The sequence below is a fragment of the Vespula vulgaris genome, chromosome 4 (assembly GCF_905475345.1).
Source record: "Vespula vulgaris chromosome 4, iyVesVulg1.1, whole genome shotgun sequence".
NCBI lineage: Eukaryota > Metazoa > Arthropoda > Insecta > Hymenoptera > Vespidae > Vespula > Vespula vulgaris.
In genome coordinates, this window is record NC_066589.1 from 18,264 (window position 1) to 40,858 (window position 22,595).

Sequence of the window (22,595 nt, forward strand, 5' to 3'; positions counted from 1 at the left end):
AATGAAAAATAATTGAAATTCTAAATAAATTATAAAAATTATTATACTTGATTATTCTTAGTTGGGATCTATTGATTGTTTGTATTTATTATTTGTTTTTATTTTTATTGTTTATTTTTCTTTTGTTTTGAAGTTTGAACTTTTATCTTTCGACTTTCTTGAAGCCTGTTTATAATATTAATATCAAATTATTATTGCATATGAAATATTGTATTAAGAGAACTAAATATTAAGAGAACTACACTTACCTTATTAAAAAAATTGAGCCTATGATTATACAACCAATTAATACTAAAAAGATTATTAATGCAGAAACTGCAACAAACTTTTCACTGGGCATCCAACCAAATATAGGACTGGTCAATTTATCTTCCATTAAGTAAGTACGCCAATTTGGTGAACCAATAACTTCAACATTTCATTTTACAAGTAATTACTGTACCTTTATAGAAGCAAATTCAGATACTAAAGTTTTTACCTTTAACAACAATTATATTAGTTATCCATTTAAAATTTAAATCAGTCTGCTCTACAATGCATTTCCACATTCCTTCGTGTGACTTATTTATTGCTTTGACATAATCGATATTTACAGCAATAGGTAGTGTAATACCATAATCTTTCCAAATATTTTCATTTATTTCCCAAGATATCTTGAGATCAGAATATACATAACCCAAAATAAGACAATTACAAATTACAGATAAAGGTAGAGTTTCACGTATAGTAATACTTTCTGTATTTGGCATAACAGCTAAAGCAACAACTTTCAATACTAGATATGACTGATCAACTCTACGTAAAGTAATTGTATAAATACCAGAATCAATCAGTAGAGCTCTGTTTATTACTGAAACAATATATTCATAATGCTTCAATCTACCAACACTATAGATTCTACAAAAAGTGAACATACCAACATTAAAGTCTTTTATCTTAATTCTATTATTTTCTTTAATAAAAATTCCATTATGCGACCATTGTATCTCAAGATCTACAGATGTATTTGATATTAATTGAATAATATCATGATCTGATAGAATTACAACAGTTCCATATTCTTTAATAATTAAAGAAGTATGGTTTCTTTTAATTCTTCTTTGTATTAAAATAATTGTATCTGTGAATAAATATTTATACATTAATTATAGTTAATATATTAATATATTATATAAAAAAAATTATATAAAAAATTATATATAAATTACCTTCTGTTAAATCTCCACATTTAATTAAATTGCAACGCCCTGTCATACTATTAGGACCAATACATGGTTCTCCTCTAACATTAGGTTCTGGAGAATTGCATAAACGTGTTCTTGTTCCAACACCGCCATTGCAACTAGCACTACATGCCCACGGACCCCATTCAGACCAGCCACCATCAATAGCAGGTCCATCTATATCTATATTCGATTGAAAAAATACTTTCTTGTTCCTTTTTCTATTTTATATTATTTATTTATATAATATAAAATAAAAATATACCAGTTGGTACGCAATTTGCAGACCAAATAGCCCATCCATTATTATTAACAGTGAGTGAAAAAAAATAAAACAGCAGAGGGCTGCTATGTTCATAATGAAATATCAATGTATCATTACACAATAATTCAATAATATTTTGTAACCATCTATAATTATACGTGAAATGGAATTAAGATGTTTAAGAATTTCATTATTTTTGTATTAATTTACCTTATAGTTATATTTGTCCATGAATTTGTTGTAAATAATGGATTTGAAATTAATTGCTTATGAAATATTTTGACAATGGGATAATTATTCTCTTGAAAGAATATCCATGGTCCAGATTCAAAGAGAGATAAGGAGTAATAGCTATGTCACAACATATAGTTAGACAATCCAATTTATAATTTCAAAAATAACAATAATTCTTTTTTATTTTTACCTACCTAGGTGTTGCAGGAAATAAAAATAATGGAAGTGTAACAACACCTTTAGCACGTATCATAAGTGTTAATGTATTAATATTTGACGTTTTTTTTTTATTCCATATTGAAAATGGTAATATTCTTGTATGTTCGTTAGTTTCTGTCTTTTCTATTTGACATCCTTTAAAATAATAACAATCAACACAATAATAATAAATTAATTAATGTAATACAAATGTTACAAACTATACCAACTGGAATTGCAATCAAAGGCAACGCCTACAGCATGGTTTTGTTCACTATTATAATAATAATAAACAGGTAAAAATACTTGTGATGGTTCTGGATGTTTCCATTCAAATAAAGGATTTGATGATCCTTCATAATAAAGCAAAATACTTCCTCGAGGTATACGAATAACAAAATTGCTCCATTTTCCAAAATACAATAAATGTGGCAATGTTTTCTTCTTAACTAAGTTAATAGCTAAATAAATTTTACTTAATATAAATTATAAAAAAATACCTACGTGTTTAGCACAATTTTTAAATTGTTAAGAACTCTGAATATAATTTCAGTAAACAATTGGAAATTACCTTGGCTTTCAGACTGATAATATAGTAATATTTTTTCATTATCCAAAGCACCAATTTTAAGAATATATCGTGATTTAAAACCATCATCTGCAGTGAAAACAATTGTTATGGAATCTAATTGATCAGGTTCCCAAGCTTTCAGAGAAAAATGTAGACCCTCAGAACGATATTCAGGAAAAACATATAAACGTCTACCAATACCATGTCCATGAACAAGGAATATACATTCTTCTGTAAAAATAATAATAAAGATAAAAACAAGAATTTTAGAAAATATAAAAATATTCTTATCTTCAATTACACTTATTTTCTGTTTTTATCACCTAGCATTTCGCAATCTCTGACATCACAAAGATCTTGTGGTACAAGAGGATCTGTTGTATAACACCATGTGCCAGCGATATTACGAGATGGATTTCTACAATAATTACTAGCATTTTTTGCACTATGTTCTGCATATAAACTGTCATTGAACGATGTTCGATTAATTGAATCTTTTGGTCTTAAAACATTGATAAGCGTTGGTTTTTTTTGCGGGGATATTCTCAAAGGTAGCTCTTCTTGTGTCACATAACGTCTTGGTAATTCCATAAGATGTCCTTGTGTAGTAGTCTCAGGTGCATATACTTTCGTTTCTACAAGCTCGTAATCAGCTATCCATTTAGCACAAGTTCTACCTGAACGTGTTGTTGATAAAGTTCCTATATAATCATTTGCTGTACCAGCCATTTTACATTCTATTAGACAAAGAGATCATAAATGCGTATAAAGAAAAATAAACTGTATTATATTACTGTTAATAAGTCATAATATAATTACCTGAAGATTGACATTTTCGTACTGGACAATATTGCTTTGATATACTTAAAGTGTTTGGATCAGTCATTATATAACAATAAGGACCATCTGGACTATGACCGGGATTCCTGCATTTATTAAGTGCTCTTAAAGCAGAGCCGTCAATAAACTTACTATCAATTTTGTCTTCTTCTGGTATCTACGATAATATGTAGAATATAATCTAAATTATAGATGTTGACATTATAAATAATGAAATAGATATTACATAAATAGTATATATATATTCCATACTTCTTTTGAAATCCATGGTATACAAGGTATCTCATTTACACTGAACCATTGATTACCTTTATAAGCATAATCCATAAGATCAGATATACAATTAGGTGGCCATGGATCTTCTATCGCATGTGTTTCTCCTAAAATATATGTGATATTTAAATATTTTACAATAACTTAAAATAAATTTTAAACTTAAATTTAACAATATATAATACCATCTGGTATACAAAAAAGTGTCCAATAAGCTACATTATATTCAGTTCCTATACTGAACCATCTCAATGTATCAAAAAGATCATAATGTACATATAAGAATTCTTCATCGCCATATGTTTGTTCATAAAACAGCCGTAAATGCGGACCTAAAATACTACATTTATGACAGAGCTTATTAATTTTATCAACTTTACTTTCTTTAGTATTATTATTAAGTGTTATTAGTAAAGTGTTATTACCTAATAGTAAATTTTTTCCACATCCAGAAATTTAATAATCCTTTACTTGAAACTTGTTTCAAATATTGCTTCATTGAAAATTTGCTTTTTTGATATATTAATGATGTAACATTATCAATGATTATCTAAAATATTCATATTCCTATATTTTTGATATATGATGTTTACTTAAAAATATTTTACATATAAAAGTAATTACTTACAGTAAAACATGGATAAATATTAATAGGGTTTTGATACATTTGTATAGCAATATTGCGATTTGCCCGCACATAAAAATGAATATCATAAGTATTATTAGATTTTTGCATTGGCCAAACATTTGTGAATTCTGTTCCAACAGTTACATGAGTTTCACAATCTACAAATATATACTAAAAATAGCGACTTTTGAATATATACATTTTTAATATTATTATGATCCACACACCACTCTGACAGAACTCTGTACTCCAAAGGACATTTGTACCCATGATCCCATAATATGACAAAAAATCGTAATAGAGTCCTGAGATAGTATCTTTTTTTTTATACTCCCCAACAAAGAACGGTTTAGATGTACCATACATTCCCATTGATATGAAACCTCCTGCCCATGTAATCCATATACCAGTCCATTTTGAACCAAGTAAAATACTTGGTGTATTTTCATAATCATCCATCTATAAAAAATTTCTAACTTACACACACACACAATAGTATAATACAACAAACATAATACAAACATTAGTATCAGGATATGTTTGACCAGAACCAAAATTTGAAAACATTAACTCAACTCCTACATGCCAATCTTCAGCAATTTTACTTGCAAATGTAGGAATTGGAAGAAGACTTAATAAAATCTTAAATTCTCCCTAAACAATGATGAAATAAATAAGTTCTCAATATAAAATACATCTATTATTTACACACACAGAGTCACATACATTATATTCATCATTTGGATTCCATAATTTAATCCAAAATTTGATACTAGCAATAGTAGAGTTTAAAGTTGTCAAAGTAGAATATCTTGATGTATTTCTGACATATACTAAACAGTCTAAAACACAATTCAGATTTATGTTATATGATATATATTTCAACTTTCTATAATTTATATTAATATTATTTTATTTTCGATTAAATGATTTACCTCTGTCATCGCAAAATGGAATATCACAATATTCTTTTTCAATTGTTTCATAAGTTTCATCATGTACGTAACACCATGGACCGCCAATATTATTATCAGGATTTCTACAAAAACGATTAGCTTTTTTCAATGATGCATCTGGAAAGTTTTTTTTAGCAAATGCTGGACTCTAAAAAGTATATTATTGATCATATATTATAATCTATATTATATTAGATTACATTAATATACCTTATTATTAGAAACTTTATGTTTTCCTGCCCATGATTTACATTTTTTACCCGAAGAACTAATTTTACGATCTCCAGCATACTCAGCCCCTGTACCAGAAATTCTGCAATCTTAAACCAATTCATACAAATAAGCAAAGATCAGATACTATTTTATTCTAATTATTTGTTTACATGCACACATTTTATTCTAGAGATAATATTCCATGACAATTAAATAAATTATTATATTTAATATATTAAAATGGAATATCAATTTGATTACGTTCAAAATTTTTGATTTCCCGCTATTTTTTCTTTTTTATTAGTGACATCGATGAAGATGTGTGAATTTTTCATAATTGTTACTATAAACGTTATTTAATTATATTAAAATACTTATAAATATTCAACACTTATGTTATATTTAAAAATGCGCTAAAATTATTATCATTAACTTTGTATTTTACTTACCACCAAAATTACAAAGTGGTATATCACATTCATCGTCTATAAGAGTAGGATCTAACGTATAACACCAAGGGCCTCGAGGATCTTTAGTGGGATTTCGACAATAATTTTTCGCAGCTTTCATTGATTTTTCTGGGAAATCTGCATCCGTGATATTAGGATTAACCTAATATATAAATATTCAATCGACATAAAGATGATAATTAATATTAAATCACGAAAAAGAGACATGCACATATAAAGTTTGTTTTGACTAGCTTATTTCTTTACTAATTATTTGAATATTTTAGCGTATTGATTATTGAATAAGATAGAATAATAAAAAATTATTTTATTATTAAACAACACTTTATATTAAATATCATTAAACGATATTATTAAACACGATTTTCTAGAATTTATTCACGTTATTAATTACTGTACTACCGATCAAAGATCTATCGTAATATAATGATCACGAGTAATATAAAATTGATACCATTTCATACCATATGTTGATAATCAATAGTTATTAATAAGACCAAACATAAAATAACCTTGTGAAGTGGCTGATCTGTCTGCCAATATTGACAACGAACATTACTACTGGTTACCATCTTTGAACCTCGATATTCTGTTCCGAGCTGTGTAAGTTTACATTTGGATAAATCTACTTCTTCGGTATCATGTACTAAAAAATATAAAAAAGGATATGATCATCAAATCATTTGTATTAATTAGCATTGTTAATTGTTAGTTCATAAATCTTCCGATATATGTACCCTCGTTTCCTGAGATCAATAATACTGAGAGGAGTAAAATCATAAGATAATCAAATAAAAAAACTCTAATTTGATTGTAACACATAATTAACTTTAAAAATAATTATCCTGATCTTTTATGGTAGAAAAAGAAATGAAAAAAATTATTTTAAGACACAATTGTATATTTCTCAATTAACTGTACTGCGAAGTAGTTTACGATTTCTAATAATTTTTTAATCAAACTTCAATTCCATAAGAAAAATATATACCATTTTTACGATAATATAGAAAGTTACAATTAACTTGTTACTTCAAATATTTCATAAATAAAAAAAAAGTATTACTCATTTGACGTCGAAGTATAAATTTGAATGTAGTTAGTTAAACGAGAAGCTCGAAAGGAAGTTACTTTCGATAATCGTAGTTTCGACTTTTAAAAATCGATCGATCTTCGGTAAGAATCAACCATCTCGCGATTCAAATCGTCTTTCATTCGAGTTATACAAAGTTAGCATTGGAAGATCGGTGTAACAATAAATGAATCATAAATAAATTAGCACTGTTGTTTACAACGATATATGCAGTACGACGTAGGAAAAATCAACGACTCTTGTTGCCAGGGTGAAAAAATCGAGGGAGGAGGAGAGAGGGGATGAGATAAGTCTCACGATGAACGAAAGATGTGCATCGTTCCGTTGTTGTAGTTCAGAAGTTAATCTTAAGAAACGGTTGCAAATATTCCGGTCAGCAAGGATTATCATTGAATAAAAAGGTTCGTTGCAATTTAACAATACACATACGATAAACGATAAACAAATTCAAAGCAGCGAATTAAAAAAAAGCAACGAAAGTAAAGTGTTCTTTTATGATTTTTTTTTGTTTAACTTCATGTTTTTAAAATTTATCGAAAAAGGATCTCGATGATTTTCTTTACGGATTTTTTATTAAACCAAAATTGTTATTAAGCAATATTTGTAAACTTTTTGATTATACGCGAGTCAATATCAAAGTAATACGAAACCGATTATTAAATAAAGTTAACAAATATCGATCGAAAGTTCCACTCTCAAAGGTGAGCGGCCGCACCTCCACGTATTCTTCTATCTTATCTATTCGAAACCGACATTAAACTTAGTGCAATAACGCACATACACAGTACGTATGACAATTGCCAACTATACAGAAAACTAATAGTATATTCACGCTTGTTATTCTATATGTGGCATTCAAGAAATTACTTAGTGTATATTGGAATTAATCGAAGCTAAATTGCAGTAAAAAGTAACGAAAGCGAATTAAGAAAATTTCTTATTAAAAAATTCGGTAAACTATAACTTTTTATTTTATACTTTTTTTTTTTACTATGTATCTTAATTTCTGTATAATTAAATATTAAAGAGAAAATATAGAAATAATGAAATTTGTGCTTTATAACGAGACATCTTTTTAATATATTAACATGAAATATTGTTGATTTAACGATATTATCTAATCGATTTTTACAAAGAAGCTATTAACAGTATCGGAGTATTCTTTTAGTTGTAACGATATCTAATCGGTAACATTATCGCTCGTAATTTCACGAGGTCGAACAAAAGCTCATGTGCTTCAATAGATCGATTTATTATATATTCTTTATAAAATAAATTAAATAACTATTGTGATATATGAATATATATATATATATATATATATATATAATTATTCCATAAAATCTGATTTATATTATTTTTAATTTTACTTTGTATTATTTACTATATTACATTCGACTATTCGAATTTTTTTAAGTGAATTAAATTATTAAAATTTTAATAGAAAAATAATATTTTATTAGAAAAAAAGTCACTATGGATACGTCAATTTATGATAAAAAAGCAGTCATACCCAGAACAAATGTGACATTATCAAAAATTATGGAACGAGGATTACATGATCGTGATCGCGTTGGTCTTCAAGATTTTATTCTCCTCGAGGACTTTCAAAGTGAATCTGCATTTATTGATAATCTTCGCAAAAGATTTAAGGAAGATCTTATCTATGTAAGTCTCTTTCAATCTCTCTCTCTCTCTCTCTCTCGCAAATTTAATTTGATATATGTATATTGATCGTAAATTAAAAAAAAATTATTTTAAATTAAATTTAAGAAAAAATGAAATATTAAAAATATTTTATTATTATAAAAATTAATTTTTGTTTTTTAGACGTATATCGGACAAGTACTGATTTCTGTTAATCCTTATAAAAAGCTCCCTATTTATGATGCTGACAATATACAATATTACCATAAAAGACATTTTTTTGAAGCCCCACCGCATATGTAAGAATTAACGCGTTAGTTAAATATTATAAAATTACTTATAGTTTCTTATAATAATATTAAATATTTTTTAATTTTAGTTTTGCATTAACTGACACTGCTTATCAATCTCTAATTCAAGAGAATCATGATCAATGCATCCTCATTTCAGGTATCATGTATTAACCTTTTTTTCGCAACTTTAAATAATCTGTGATATAATACGAATATTAAATATTCAATCAATAATTTTTGATATAGGTGAATCTGGTTCTGGAAAAACAGAAGCATCGAAGAAAATATTGGAATTTATAGCCGCCGGAACTGGATATAAAAAGGAGGTAGAAGAAGTGAATAAAAAATTAATCGGTAGTAACCCGGTACTTGAAGCATTTGGTAATGCAAAAACTAATCGTAACGATAATTCATCACGTTTTGGCAAATATATGGATATGCAGTTTAGTAAACATGTATGTTGAAACACTGATATAATTTTTTAAAAAATTAAAAAAAATTTTGGAGAAATTATCGAATGATTTTGACGAATTTTAGGGAGATCCAATTGGTGGAAATATTTTAAATTATCTTTTGGAGAAATCACGTGTGGTACATCAATTCCCAGGTGAACGTAATTTTCATATATTTTATCAACTTTTGGCTGGAGCTGATGAAGAAACTCTTAACAAACTTTCTCTCCAACGTAACTTGGACGCTTACGTTTATTTAAGTAATGGGGTATGCAAATTTTTATATGTACTTATATCTAAAAAGATTTATTTATAATTTTTATAATATTGTGCTTTCTTACCAAACCATAGACAAAAGATTCTATGAATACCATCAATGATACCAATCAATATAATGAAGTAATAAAAGCTTTACAAACTATGGAAATGACAGATGAAGAACAAAATTGCTTATTTGCCATAGTTGCATCTGTCTTACATCTAGGAAACATTGGTTTTACAGAAGAAAATGGACTTGCAAAAATATTACATTTTAACTCTATCAATATAATTTGTACTGTAAGTATGCAATAACAAATATATAATTATTACTACGAGTATTAGAGATATTATACATTTTTGCCGAATAGTTATTAGGTTGCAGTATAAACAATTTGACCAAGGCTTTAACTCATCGTACTATAGATGCACAAGGTGACATTGTGATTTCGCCATTAAATAGAGAATTAGCAATATATGCTCGAGATGCATTGGCAAAAGCTATGTATGATAGATTATTTACATGGCTCGTCAATAGATTAAATAAATCATTACGACGACCTATAAATCAAAAAAATTATGTGGTCATAGGAATACTTGATATTTATGGCTTTGAAATTTTTCAGAAAAACAGGTATATAGACAACAGATAGAAATTAAATAATCAATCCCAAATTTGTAAATAAACGATATTATTTAATATTCTATATTTAAACTTTTTTTATGTAGTTTTGAACAATTTTGCATCAATTTTTGCAATGAAAAACTACAGCAATTATTTATACAACTCACTTTAAAATCAGAACAAGAAGAATATTTGAGAGAAGGTATTACTTGGGAAAACATTCAATACTTTAATAACAAAGTTATATGTGATTTAATAGAAGAAACACATAAAGGTATTATCTGTTTAATATTTGTTATGATATCTACATATTTACTTCGGATTACTTATTATATTATTGACATGATTTTAGGAATAATAGCTTTCTTGGATGAAGAATGTTTACGCCCTGGAGATCCAACAGATATAAGTTTTCTTGAAAAATTAAATAAGCATTTACATAGCCATCCACACTATATAAGTCATATAAAAGCAGACATTAAGACACAGAAGATAATGGGTCGAGATGTATAAATATAATAATTAAATTATTTTTTTATTTTTATTATGCAAGGTAATAGTTAAAATATTTTACCAATTTTTTAGGAATTCCGTTTAATACATTATGCTGGAGAAGTAACATATAATGTACGTGGATTTCTTGAAAAAAATAATGATTTATTATTTAGAGATTTACGTGAAGTGATGTCTCAAACAAAAAATATAATCACAAAGGTTCGTATGTATTCCAAATATATTGACATTTATTCCAGAAAAATATTCTATTTGAATGATAATATACAGTAATTATATATTTTTCAGGCTACATTTAACTTGAAAGATGTAACTAGTAGAAAGCGCCCAGAAACTGCTATAACTCAATTTAAGAATAGTTTGAATAATCTCATGGAAATATTAATGGGCAAAGAACCTTCTTATATCAGATGTATTAAACCTAATGATTTCAAATTGTCTAGTATGTACAGTAATAATAATTGTGTGTGTGTATATGCAGATATGTCCATTATAATTGTATTCACATTTTTTATGATAGATCGATTTGATGATAAGATTGTATTACATCAAGTTAAATATCTTGGTTTAATGGAAAATTTACGAGTGAGACGTGCTGGCTTTGCTTATAGAAAACTATATACACAATTCTTAGATCGTTATAAGTCCCTTTGTCCTGAGACTTGGCCACATTACCGTGGCTCAGCTAAAGAAGGAGTACAAGTACTTGTTTGTTATCTTAGATATGAACCTGATGAATATAGAATGGGCAAGTAAGAAAAATTATATCACTTTAGTTCAATACATATTATATTTTTTGTATACATGTTTCAATATTTTTCTACACATTTTAGTACAAAGTTATTTATAAGATTCCCCAAGACATTATTTGAAACAGAAGATGCATTTCAAATGAAGAAACATGAAATTGCTACAATAATTCAAAATAAGTGGAGATGTATACTTACTCGACGAAAATTTTTAAAAATAAGAGAAAGTATGATAGTATTACAAAAATATGTTCGTAGATGGCTTGCACAGCGTGAAGCAAAAAGAAGACGTCAAGCTGCAATTTCTATACGCAGGTAATTAACTAAAATCATAAATTAAGTTACGTTAAAAACTTACATACCTGCCATAAATATTTGATTGCATAATTTGAATAGATTTATTAAAGGGTTTATTACAAGAAGTGGTCCTCCAACTGTAGAAAACATGGCTTTTAAAGAATTGGCAAAATCACAATGGCTTCTCAAACTTTCCATGAATCTTCCTGAAAGTATTTTAAATCCCGAATGGCCACCGTGTCCATTTTCTTGTCAAGAAGTAAATATTCTTTACAGAAACACAATCAAGTAAATAGTAATATTAGTACTAATATACTAATTATATGTTAGGCTTCCAAATATTTAAAACTAATGCATATAAGGTGGATGGCACGAAACTATAGATTAGCCTTAACACAAAAGGAAAAAACACAATTTGAATTAAAAGTTCTTGCTGAAACTCTATTTAAGGATAAGAAAAAGTCATACCCAACAAGTATAGGTCCAAAATTTCGAATTAATCGGCTTAATGAAGAACAGAAAGCACTAACTAAAAATATTACTAATTCAATTCTTACAATTAATGAAAAAATTGAGGTATGAAGTAATATAAAGACTAATACTTTTATTTATTAAATAACATTTACTTAATAAAAAATATATCTTTTTTAGTATATAACTCCAGTAATTAAATATGATCGACATGGGTACAAAACTCGAGATAGAATTTTACTGTTAACTAAACAAGCAGTGTATATACTAAGCATAAAAAAAACATTAAAATTAAAACATCGATTACCTTACGAACATATAGATGAACTTGTTGTTACTGGAGAATCAGATAATCTTTTAATTTTGCGAATATCACCTAATCTTAAAAAAGACAAGGTTTGTTATATCATTAAATGGAAACAATTTAATTTTAAATACTAATTATTTTATTTTAAGAAATAGAAGTATGTAATATTGGTTACAAAATATGTATATTATTAATGTATTTGATTAATGTATTTTGATTTATTCAATATAGGGAGATCTAATATTAGAAGTATCATTTATAATAGAAACAGTAACAAAAATAATTAACATTACAAATAATCAAAAGATGTTAAAAATAATTAATGCTGATACGTAAGTATATTAAAAAAGTATAAATACATTTGTATTTATGCACATATTAAAAAAAACAATGATTATAAAATTTTTTTAGAACTTTCCATAAGTTAATAAATGGTAAAGAAGGTGTTATTGAATTTAAGATGGGAAATGCACCAGCGATTATTAAAAACCAAGAAAGCGGTCATCTTTTAGTGGTAAATCATACTTTGTATAACATATTAAAAAAAATGTATATTAAATTATTTATGTAATCCATATAATTTATTTTTTACAGATTGCTTCTCAATAGTATTTAGATTAAAAGAAATATGCGTATATGTTATATGTATATATAACATATCAGTTTACGCATAAATGCCTGAATAAACCTCATATTTCATAAAATTGAAAAAAAAAATATTAAAAACATCTTGCATAACTAATAAATCAAAAACAGTTATATCTTTAAATTGCTATTAAAAAAATATTTATTGATAGTTATGATATTCCCATATACATTATTGTTCTTATCAATCTGTTATTATATATAGTAACAAGTTTAAACTATATCAATCTATTTTTCTATATATAAGTTTATATTGAATCACAATTCAAGGCATAATAATAAAATGTTAAATTAATTCATTGATTGCATCAAATAAACTTGCAATCAAGATTTTGATACTACATGTATTATGCCAGTAAAAATTAAGTTTTCTGCTTAATTTGTTCATCTTTTTTTGTAAGAGACTTTTTCCCTTCCAAAGCCCTTTCTCTAAGTTCATCTTCTATAGCATTATTCACAGTCTTGGTAATTACCTTCTTCAATTTATGTACTTCTTTAAATTTTGCGTTTTTAGGTTGAATAGGTGCATCTTAAGAAAAAAAAATAAACATGTTCTAAACTATGTACTATTTTTATAAAAAAGAAATTAATACGTTACTAAATAATCACATGTTGCAAAAGAGTTATATTATTATTGTTCGAATAAATCAGTAACTTAATAATTCTGAACTTACTTCCGCGACGTTGTATTGCAGGTCCCTTCTTTTGTTTGTTTGCTTTCCTTTTAGCCGATGGGGGAAGTTTTGTTTTAACTTTTAATTTGCCTTGTGGCATATTAAATTTATTTATATTTTAAATAGCTCACAATACACAATGAACACACGTGTTATTCACCGATTACAATAACACAAATAAGCGAACTGCACAAAACATAACCGTACAATGGAATACGCACTTATATAAATGAATCACGCAATTGATTCAAATTAGCGCCCTACGAGTATCAGATTTAAATTATTTCTAATTTAATATAGTAGTTTACTAATTTAAATATCATAAATGTATTTATATAATAATTTCTGAAAATATATAAGTACTTATTTCTTATAAAACGATATAAAATATTAAAAAAATATTTTAGAATCTTAAAAGCAACATATAAAATAAATTGTCGTTATTGGTTAGATGCGAATAGAGTTCACCCAATCATAGTTAACTCAATGCAATTCAGTCGCCCTCTATATAGAATATTAGTAGTAAAAATAAAAGCCAACGTGTGGCGCTATCGTCGCATTTGTCAATAGAGAACTGAGAGTCAGTAATCTCGGCTACCTGAACATAGATTTGGTGTTTCTATACCGAGGGTGGGTCTGTCCTTTTTTTGCGGGAGGGGCCGCATAAACTAATTGAAGCAGAGGAATCGGTAGAGCATTAGATATTCGTGTCTATCATTGGTAAGGTTCTAACCGTAGAAGAAGATTCTATGGTTCAACAGAAAAAGTCGTTGCTCTCCTATGCGGTGCGGTGTTCGTAGAAAAACAGTAACGATCAACATCGTTCAGTGGATGGAGTTTTGTACGGTCCTCGGAATCATTCCCTGATTCCTTGTACCCTCGTCATCCTATCCGACGACCCCTCTCCCTCCCTTTTTTCTCTTTCCCTAAAGTTTAATCCTACGTACGCTGTATTTCGTTCTTGTTCATGGCTGTGGGCCGGAGTGGGGGAAAACAATCCGTGTAACAAACGTCGATTTTAGAAGCTGTATGCAGGAATATGTCAAGTTTAAAAATCGGTAAGTCGATGAAATCGCACGGAAAGAGATGATTTAACGATTCTTCGCGATGTAGACAATTTTACGCGTGTTAATATTATTTTGTATATTGCAAAATCCTGTCGTAATTTATTATTTATAAGAATTATGATTATATATACACACACACATATATATATATATAAAATTTCGTTATGCCTCAATAATTTTGCACCTGTCGACCTCTCTTGAGACAGTTAATACATATTTACTTTTCTTATTTTCTCTCTTTTAATTTAAATTTTATCTTAATTAAAATGTATACCATTTTTAATAAATAAACGATTTAAATATTATGAATTACATACTGTACATTTTTGTGTGTAGTATATACCTTAGATTTCTATAAATTCATTTTATTTAACTATCTAGTATTTATTTTATAATAAATCATTTATACTTCTTGAAAAAATTTTAATTTACGTTTGAATCATACATTTTTTATATTATATATTTATATAGAATTTATAATATAGTCAATGTTTTTTGTTATCAAATTTAGGAATGTGCTTATTATATCAATATATTAATTTCATTTTTAGAAATTTAGTTGTACGATATTGCCTTGTTCATGCACGTAATAAATCTTTTATCTTTAGAGTAAATTTTATTTATTGCAGTTAAAATATAAATATACTTGGAAAGTCATAAAAACAAAATTACATGTATATATGATAAAGTATCTTAAATATCGTTTCTATCTTAACTGACATTGTTACAAAATATTGTAAATCTTTGTAATATATATATATATATATATATATATATACAATATCATCCATTGCTACAGATGCATGCTTTATAATAAGTAAATTATTATATATATTTAATAAGTAAAACATGTATTATATAAGTTGTATCTTTAAATGAAAGTTATATTTTCAATAATAAAAATTATAATTTTTGTAATTTCTTATTTGTAATTTCAAGATAATAATTGTTATTCTATTTCCTTCAAAGTGTGGTAATGCGCTTGCTTGCCCTACCTGCAAGAACGATGGAGTCTGAACAAAGAGATCACCAAGTTTATCATCAATAAACAAAAAAGCTGAGGAATGAATGCCTGCTGCACATACGTCACCAACATAGTACAAGCAGAATTACAAACAATCAGAGTAGTACATCTGTAGCAGCTACTCATAGCACAGTTTAATACACATATACACACTCTATATACATATCTCCTTCCCCTTTTCGCACATGGCAGCCATGAAGCATGGTACGTTTTCATTCTTGTATGCATTGCTTTATTTGTACATTTATTTTTTATTGCTTTATATTAGTAAAGATTTTATGTAAACATATTTTAATAAAAATGTATATTATTTGATCATAATGTTTAATTTAAGAATAGATAAAAATTATATTGATAATAATCTTATTTGTCAATATATCTGATTTTAGTCCTTTATTTTATGCTAAAACTCGAATTTATTAGTAATTAATGTAAATGGCTTTACTTGCACTACATTATCCTAAGTAAGTTCTAGCAATATTTGGTAAATTTTGTAAAAATAAATTTAATTTCGTTTTGTAAAAGCAAATTTTGATTATAGTCTTATACAGTAAGTTTATATTAAAATAATTTCCATAATACATTTTAGGCAAAACAAGTCAGGACGACGTGTGTTACGTTGTCGCCAAGTACGACTATGGAGCACAAGGAGCTCAAGAATTGGATCTGCGTAAAAACGAGCGCTATTTATTGCTCGATGATTCCAAGCACTGGTGGAGAGTACAAAGTGCTAGAGGACAAGCTGGTTATGTACCAAGCAATTATGTTAAAAAAGAAAAACCATCTCTTTTTGACAGTATTAAGAAGAAAGTTAAAAAGGGTTCTGGCTCTAAAACATTACCATCTAGTAATTCACCTTCTCGAGCTGTAGAATCACCAATTATGGCTAGACGATTACCAGCTGATCCAAGCGAAGCAATAGGTACTGCTGTTGTTAAATATAACTATCAAGCGCAGCAAACAGACGAATTATCACTTGTCAAAGGCACCAGAATTTTAATACTTGAGAAAAGCAATGATGGTTGGTGGAGAGGTCAAAGTGGTACTCAGGCTGGGTGGTTCCCATCTAATTATACTCAAGAAGAAGGAGATGCTGATGATACTCTTCATACATATGCTATGGCAGAAAATGTTCTTGATATTGTAGTTGCATTATATTCATTTTCTTCAAACAATGATCAAGAGCTGTCGTTTGAAAAAGGTGATCGCTTGGAAATTCTCGATCGTCCTCCAGCAGATCCTGAGTGGTACAAAGCAAGGAATAGTCAAGGACAAATTGGCCTTGTACCACGTAATTATCTTCAAGAACTCAGTGAATATCTAACACAACCATACCGCGATCGTGGCGTAACGAGTAATGAAATTAGTGCAAATGATTCTCTCGAACGAAGACCAGATCCAGGTGATAGGCCACATCTTGTTGGAAAACCTTGGTATTATGGCAATATTACAAGATCGCAGTGTGATACTTTACTCAATCAGCATGGTCACGATGGTGACTTTTTAATCAGAGATAGCGAAACTAATGTAAATATAAAACTTCATGATCATCTTTTATAAATCATAACAATGAATATAAAAAAAATATTGAAAATAATTTTTATTTACTTATGTTTTAGATGGGAGATTATTCTGTGTCCTTAAAAGCTCCAGGACGTAACAAGCATTTTAGGGTACATGTAGAAGGAGCACTATATTGCATTGGCCAGAGGAAGTTCCACACATTAGATCAGTTGGTAGATCATTATCAACGAGCACCTATTTATACCAACAAGCAAGGCGAAAAATTATATCTGGTGCGTCCTTTACCAAAAGGCAATCCTAGCAGTAATGGTTGCTAGATGAATTCGTGCCATGCAAAAGTCCATGCGCTTTGAGATGTATCACTTCGATACGCGATGCCTGCCTAGTAATATCAATATCATACAGCTCGTATGTTTATACATAATGATTAACATAATTGGTCAACTCATGTATTAGAGATTCTTTATTGTTTCTCCATTTATACTGATAAATAATTTATTATTCTAAGTAATTGCCATTAGCAGTTCTTATACTTGTTGGAGCTTCCAAACTCTGCAGAAGAAAAAAAAATATCATATGGCAGCTGTGACATTTGACTAGTTGATAAAAGGCTTCTTATATCCACGTGTGATTGTACAACAACACCACCGACCATGTTATTATGATTAATAATATATCATATAACTACACATAATATAGACTGCAAGAATAATGATCAAATAACAATTATCGTGCAATTACGAACTATTAAGTGGATCTCTACACATCATCTATTGGTATTAAATTACGACAAAGACAACGTGTTCATTTGTGATTTTGTATTTATTACAAGTTTTTAAATAAACCGTATTTAAGTGTGTGCCAGGTAATATATATATATATATATATACATATACATATATTACCGTTCCATTGCTTATTTTGAGTATACCCTTGTTGGATTTTGTACTTTATTGCTTTACCACATTATGAATAAATGATTAATTATATTTATATAAAACCACAAAGAACCAATCTTATATTAGGGTTTTTTTTTTTGTTCAGTAAATATATAAATTTAGTAACAAAGCTTATCTTTATTAAACATGTACATTATAGTCACATAAATAAAAGTATTACTTTAGTTATACAAATAAGAGATTGGTGCTCCTAGGAATAAAAGCTAGTAACGCTAATAGCCAATAAGATCAAATATAAACAATCTTCCTAATCTAAAGTTTTTGTTTTAATATTTTAGTACTTTGCATTATTTGTTCGTAGCTCTATTAAAAATTTATGTTCGCATAATCATAAGAAAGGATTTTTAGAATTTCTTGTTATAGTGCTTACACCTGTACCCACCTGAAACAATGTTTTTAGACTTTATAATATAAGAATATAGAAAATTAATTTATATAGTAAACAAAATAAATTTAACGATATAAAAGTTTAAGAGTAGGAAATTGATTACTTGCCATAAACGGATTCGCGTGATATGCTGGAACAGTTGGTTGCCAAACTCTATTCGTTAGTGGTGGTGTTAACTGACTAAATTGAACAGTATCTCTGTTATTAGCTGAGTCTATACCCATCCATTGTGAATCTGTATTTTAAGATAAATTTCATTTATGCGAGTTAAATAATATCAAAATGTTATAATATGTTATTTGAATATTAGTACCATTTGAATCACTTGATATTAGATAAAATGCGATCAAAACGATCGAATGATCATACACACACATACAAAATGGCTTTTAAATAAGTTAATAATAATAACGAAATAAATATCTTTCTATGTACTGTATAATATTTTAGAAAGTATATTTTCATTTTAAAACTTACCATTATTTACAGGAAATTGCACTTGTTTGAATGGATTAATTGGATTACACAAAGAGTTCTCTGGCTGCATATTATTATTTATTACATTAACAGATGGTCGCCATACATCAGTACTTGTAAATGGATTTGAAATTACATGTGTTGTTTGATTATCTGCATTCCATATAGAATTTGTTGCTGAAACACAAAGCATTGTGTACATTTCTTTTCTTTTGTATACAATTTGTAAATATTCTTACTATTGAAATTATTAGCATTCCATGTCGATGTTAATATTTTTGTTGTTTCTTCTTTCTGTTGTGTTTGTTTCATCAAAAAATCTAAGTCTTTAAGTGCCGCATAACGATCTTCTGATGGAGGCACTTTAGTTCCATTTATATTTGCCGTTAGCAAATTTCCTCCACTCATGTTAAATGTAGTCGACATATCTGTACCTATAAATAAAATAAACTTATTAAAATTTTTCTAGCTATTATTAATGACATTTTTACTATTAATATGTTTATTGAAAATAAAGTAAATAAAATAGACATACTTTTAGAAGTATTGAAGACTGGATTATTGTCAAAATTAGCAAAAAACGGCTGAGGTGTAACTGATTGATTCAGCCTATTGACAGGCACTGTGGTATGAAAAGGTTCAGGAACATTACTAAAATCAGCTACAAAGTCTGATGTAAAGTTATTCGTACTAGCTGGTTCTGAATTCTTGATTTTCTGTGCCACTACCGGCAATGTGGTAGATGTCCCAGAAATAGGAACCCGTGGAATGCTGGTTTGTTTTATAGATTGGGATTGTTGAGTTGAATTTTGATTTGCTAAGGACGGATCTAAATAATACCTCTTTAATTCATATTTTGCATTCATCAGATCTTTCATTTTTTGTTCATCTTTAATATCTGAATTTAGTGATGAATTCAAGTTCATTAAACCTAACCATATCCTTGCACAACATTCATTACCATGTTCTTTTATAAAATCTATTTCCTCTTGGGTAAATGTTGCCATGGTAATTGATTTTACTCTATGAGGTGGTGTCAAACCCCGTCTGTGAAAGAGTGCAAAAATACAACATACTTTTTAACGAAAATCAATCTTGAATTAATATTAAGAATGTAATGGTAATGGTAAGAACATAATTTCATCATCTTGCTGTACATTGTATAAACTGATGTACTGTTTAGGTGTGTTTGTGTGTGTGTATCCCTTTTGGCAACCTGCCACTTTTATTTGTTCTTCATTTTATTCTATAAAGTTTATATTTCTAGAAGATATAAATTGTTAGCATTCCATGTTAATTGTTTTTTTTTTTTTTTTTTAGAAGATATAAATTGTAATATGTTATGAAGACTGTCATTTAAATTTATAAACTATATATACCCCATGCATGATTTTAAAAGAAAATTTTCTATGATTAAATGATATATATTCTTATCTACAAAAAAAAATAATAATAGATATTTGTTAATAATTATTTTCTATATACTTTTCAAAGATACAAAATTTAATACTAGTCATAAGCAAATTAATGAAAAAAATTTAACACTTATTTTAATTTTTGGTTGCTTGGATAAAAGGAAACTATTGATACTTATGCAAAAAAAAATGTATAATGCACGTTTATAAACTATGCATTTGTATCAATGATACTATACTTATCAATTGAGAGGATAATATTTGGTCAATTTCGAACATGTACCTTATCTACATCCTTTTCAGAAAACGAGTTAAGACTTATTTGCATCCAATGGCAAGAGCATTTCTTTTAATTATCTAACAAAAATCAGAAAAAGGGAAAATGAGAACGATATTCGTGAAAAATAAATGATAGAGCATTGTGGAGAAGAAAAATGCTGGTGTCGCAATCCGTTATCCGGAAGAAGAAGCGATAAACCAAAGGGGACAGAAAGATATAGAAGTCACAATGGAATGCGTTATCAAATAATATTAATTCATAGAAATAATGGACCAAGCGAGTATAATAATTTTTAAAAAACATGTACTTACAGCATACCAGAGCAAGATGTACAGACGAAAGAACCGATTGTCATGTTGACGTAAGTTGGTCCTCGTTGATGGCAGTCGAAACATTCTTTGTTTCCCGGAAGCGAAACCAGTTCGCGTAATATCTTTAAATTTTTCTCGTCTTGTTTTTTCTTAGCAGATGCCATCGTACGAAATGCTACGTTGTAAAGTTCGTAGACTCGCAGAGAACAATATCACAAATCTTCTCGCGTTGCGTTTACGGAACTTAAGGCCATCACACAAGCTGTTCCATTACAAACGGATAGAGAGAGAGAAAGAGAGGGAGAAAAAGAGAGGGATATATATGCACATGCATATGAGTATATGACCAATCGGAGATCTCACATACGGACGCCATTTTTGGCAGATGCATAAAAGCATTGCATGGAGGTACCGATTGGCGTATACATTTGTGCGTTTAAACTCTTATGTTAGGCTTATGTCTAGAGTATGATAGCTTGCTAAAATGTGTGTGTGTATGTATGTGTGTATATATATATATATATATTTACTCAATTGCAATGAATGTTGTATTACGAAACATGATTTGAATAATAAGCATTAGAGAAAAGATCTTTTGAGGTCATGGAAAAATATTTTTGATTTGATTATATATACATATTATATACATATAAATAATATATTAAATTAATATATTAAAATCTACTGTCATATTTAATTCACATATTACATTTTCTTTGAATAATTTTCAATACAAGATTAAACTTACATAATTATGAACATATTATAGACGAATTAATCAAGAAGGCTGATATAAAGAAATAAGAATAAAAATTACAATAATACATGATATAAGAAATTTTGGAATACGTTCACTTATATAATTACCTTTTTCTACGTTTAACCGTTGTAATAGTTAATCGAAAAAAATTGAACAATTATCAAACTCCATTGAAATTTAAACGTAATATCAAGGTCTAAATCAAGGTCAAAACCAAAAGAAATTAAAGTTTCGATCTAATAAATCCCTGGCTAGTGATCCGTGGTGCTATCAATTTTATAGTTTACTAACGATTCGTTCATGAGCTAATGCATTGATAGACCTGGCTTGTTTCTCCACCAATAATAATTATATTATAACAAACAAGTAATAAAGCAATAAAGTAAGATGTATGCATGATTATTTATATATATAACGTTAAATGTATAAAGAATTTTCAAATAGAAAGAATGCATATAGTAAATACTTTTATTTAAAATATAGATAAAAATATAATAC

At 27.8% G+C, this 22,595-nt stretch overlaps 5 protein-coding genes across 16 annotated transcripts; 2 read left to right on the plus strand and 3 right to left on the minus strand.

Moving 5' to 3' along the window:
• Positions 1-47: 47 nt before the first annotated feature.
• On the minus strand, positions 48-6,997 carry LOC127063448 (uncharacterized). Of its 7 annotated transcripts, XM_050993262.1 has the most exons (24): positions 6,609-6,997; positions 6,336-6,517; positions 5,851-6,013; positions 5,399-5,508; positions 5,168-5,336; positions 4,959-5,074; positions 4,755-4,886; positions 4,460-4,691; positions 4,233-4,390; positions 4,030-4,154; positions 3,790-3,944; positions 3,584-3,711; positions 3,311-3,488; positions 2,815-3,228; positions 2,492-2,722; positions 2,151-2,381; positions 1,917-2,076; positions 1,699-1,839; positions 1,489-1,634; positions 1,209-1,406; positions 917-1,120; positions 479-850; positions 249-408; positions 48-165 (listed from the first exon to the last, which is right to left on the minus strand). In XM_050993262.1, the coding sequence occupies exons 1-24, from the start codon at positions 6,691-6,693 to the stop codon at positions 105-107; spliced, it is 4,251 nt and encodes a 1,416-aa protein (XP_050849219.1). In that variant the 5' UTR covers positions 6,694-6,997; the 3' UTR covers positions 48-104. The 7 variants fall into 7 exon arrangements, with proteins under 7 accessions (XP_050849219.1, XP_050849218.1, XP_050849217.1 ...); XM_050993261.1 differs by having other exon boundaries at positions 479-1,120; positions 6,384-6,517; XM_050993260.1 differs by having other exon boundaries at positions 479-1,120.
• A 218-nt stretch (positions 6,998-7,215) lies between these two features.
• On the plus strand, positions 7,216-13,325 carry LOC127063449 (unconventional myosin IC). 3 transcript variants are annotated; one of them, XM_050993267.1, is made up of 20 exons: positions 7,216-7,362; positions 8,425-8,629; positions 8,792-8,907; positions 8,988-9,058; positions 9,148-9,356; positions 9,439-9,621; positions 9,705-9,911; positions 9,983-10,245; positions 10,341-10,510; positions 10,589-10,743; positions 10,822-10,950; positions 11,038-11,191; positions 11,270-11,501; positions 11,583-11,813; positions 11,895-12,054; positions 12,126-12,371; positions 12,447-12,662; positions 12,805-12,905; positions 12,985-13,087; positions 13,168-13,325. In XM_050993267.1, exons 2-20 carry the CDS (start codon positions 8,438-8,440, stop codon positions 13,180-13,182), a joined length of 3,153 nt encoding a protein of 1,050 aa, XP_050849224.1. In that variant the 5' UTR covers positions 7,216-7,362; positions 8,425-8,437; the 3' UTR covers positions 13,183-13,325. The 3 variants fall into 3 exon arrangements, with proteins under 3 accessions (XP_050849224.1, XP_050849227.1, XP_050849226.1); XM_050993270.1 differs by lacking the exon at positions 7,216-7,362 and adding an exon at positions 7,620-7,745; XM_050993269.1 differs by lacking the exon at positions 7,216-7,362 and adding an exon at positions 7,780-7,913.
• Positions 13,326-13,329: 4 nt separating this feature from the next.
• Positions 13,330-14,289, minus strand: LOC127063455 (uncharacterized). The gene is made up of 2 exons (XM_050993282.1): positions 13,893-14,289; positions 13,330-13,747 (listed from the first exon to the last, which is right to left on the minus strand). Exons 1-2 carry the CDS (start codon positions 13,990-13,992, stop codon positions 13,581-13,583), a joined length of 267 nt encoding a protein of 88 aa, XP_050849239.1. The 5' UTR covers positions 13,993-14,289; the 3' UTR covers positions 13,330-13,580.
• Positions 14,290-14,478: 189 nt separating this feature from the next.
• LOC127063453 (cytoplasmic protein NCK1) lies at positions 14,479-18,366 on the plus strand. Of its 2 annotated transcripts, XM_050993279.1 has the most exons (4): positions 14,479-14,950; positions 15,929-16,187; positions 16,573-17,510; positions 17,603-18,366. In XM_050993279.1, exons 2-4 carry the CDS (start codon positions 16,169-16,171, stop codon positions 17,822-17,824), a joined length of 1,179 nt encoding a protein of 392 aa, XP_050849236.1. In that variant the 5' UTR covers positions 14,479-14,950; positions 15,929-16,168; the 3' UTR covers positions 17,825-18,366. The 2 variants fall into 2 exon arrangements, with proteins under 2 accessions (XP_050849236.1, XP_050849237.1); XM_050993280.1 differs by lacking the exon at positions 15,929-16,187.
• A 157-nt stretch (positions 18,367-18,523) lies between these two features.
• On the minus strand, positions 18,524-22,352 carry LOC127063452 (arf-GAP domain and FG repeat-containing protein 1). Of its 3 annotated transcripts, none has more exons than XM_050993275.1 (7): positions 22,205-22,352; positions 21,338-21,599; positions 19,867-20,378; positions 19,571-19,765; positions 19,332-19,508; positions 18,962-19,089; positions 18,524-18,848 (listed from the first exon to the last, which is right to left on the minus strand). In XM_050993275.1, the coding sequence occupies exons 2-7, from the start codon at positions 21,499-21,501 to the stop codon at positions 18,795-18,797; spliced, it is 1,230 nt and encodes a 409-aa protein (XP_050849232.1). In that variant the 5' UTR covers positions 21,502-21,599; positions 22,205-22,352; the 3' UTR covers positions 18,524-18,794. The 3 variants fall into 3 exon arrangements, with proteins under 3 accessions (XP_050849232.1, XP_050849233.1, XP_050849235.1); XM_050993276.1 differs by lacking the exon at positions 22,205-22,352 and adding an exon at positions 21,030-21,103 and having other exon boundaries at positions 21,338-21,486; XM_050993278.1 differs by lacking the exon at positions 22,205-22,352 and having other exon boundaries at positions 21,345-21,487.
• Between the last annotated feature and the right edge of the window lie 243 nt (positions 22,353-22,595).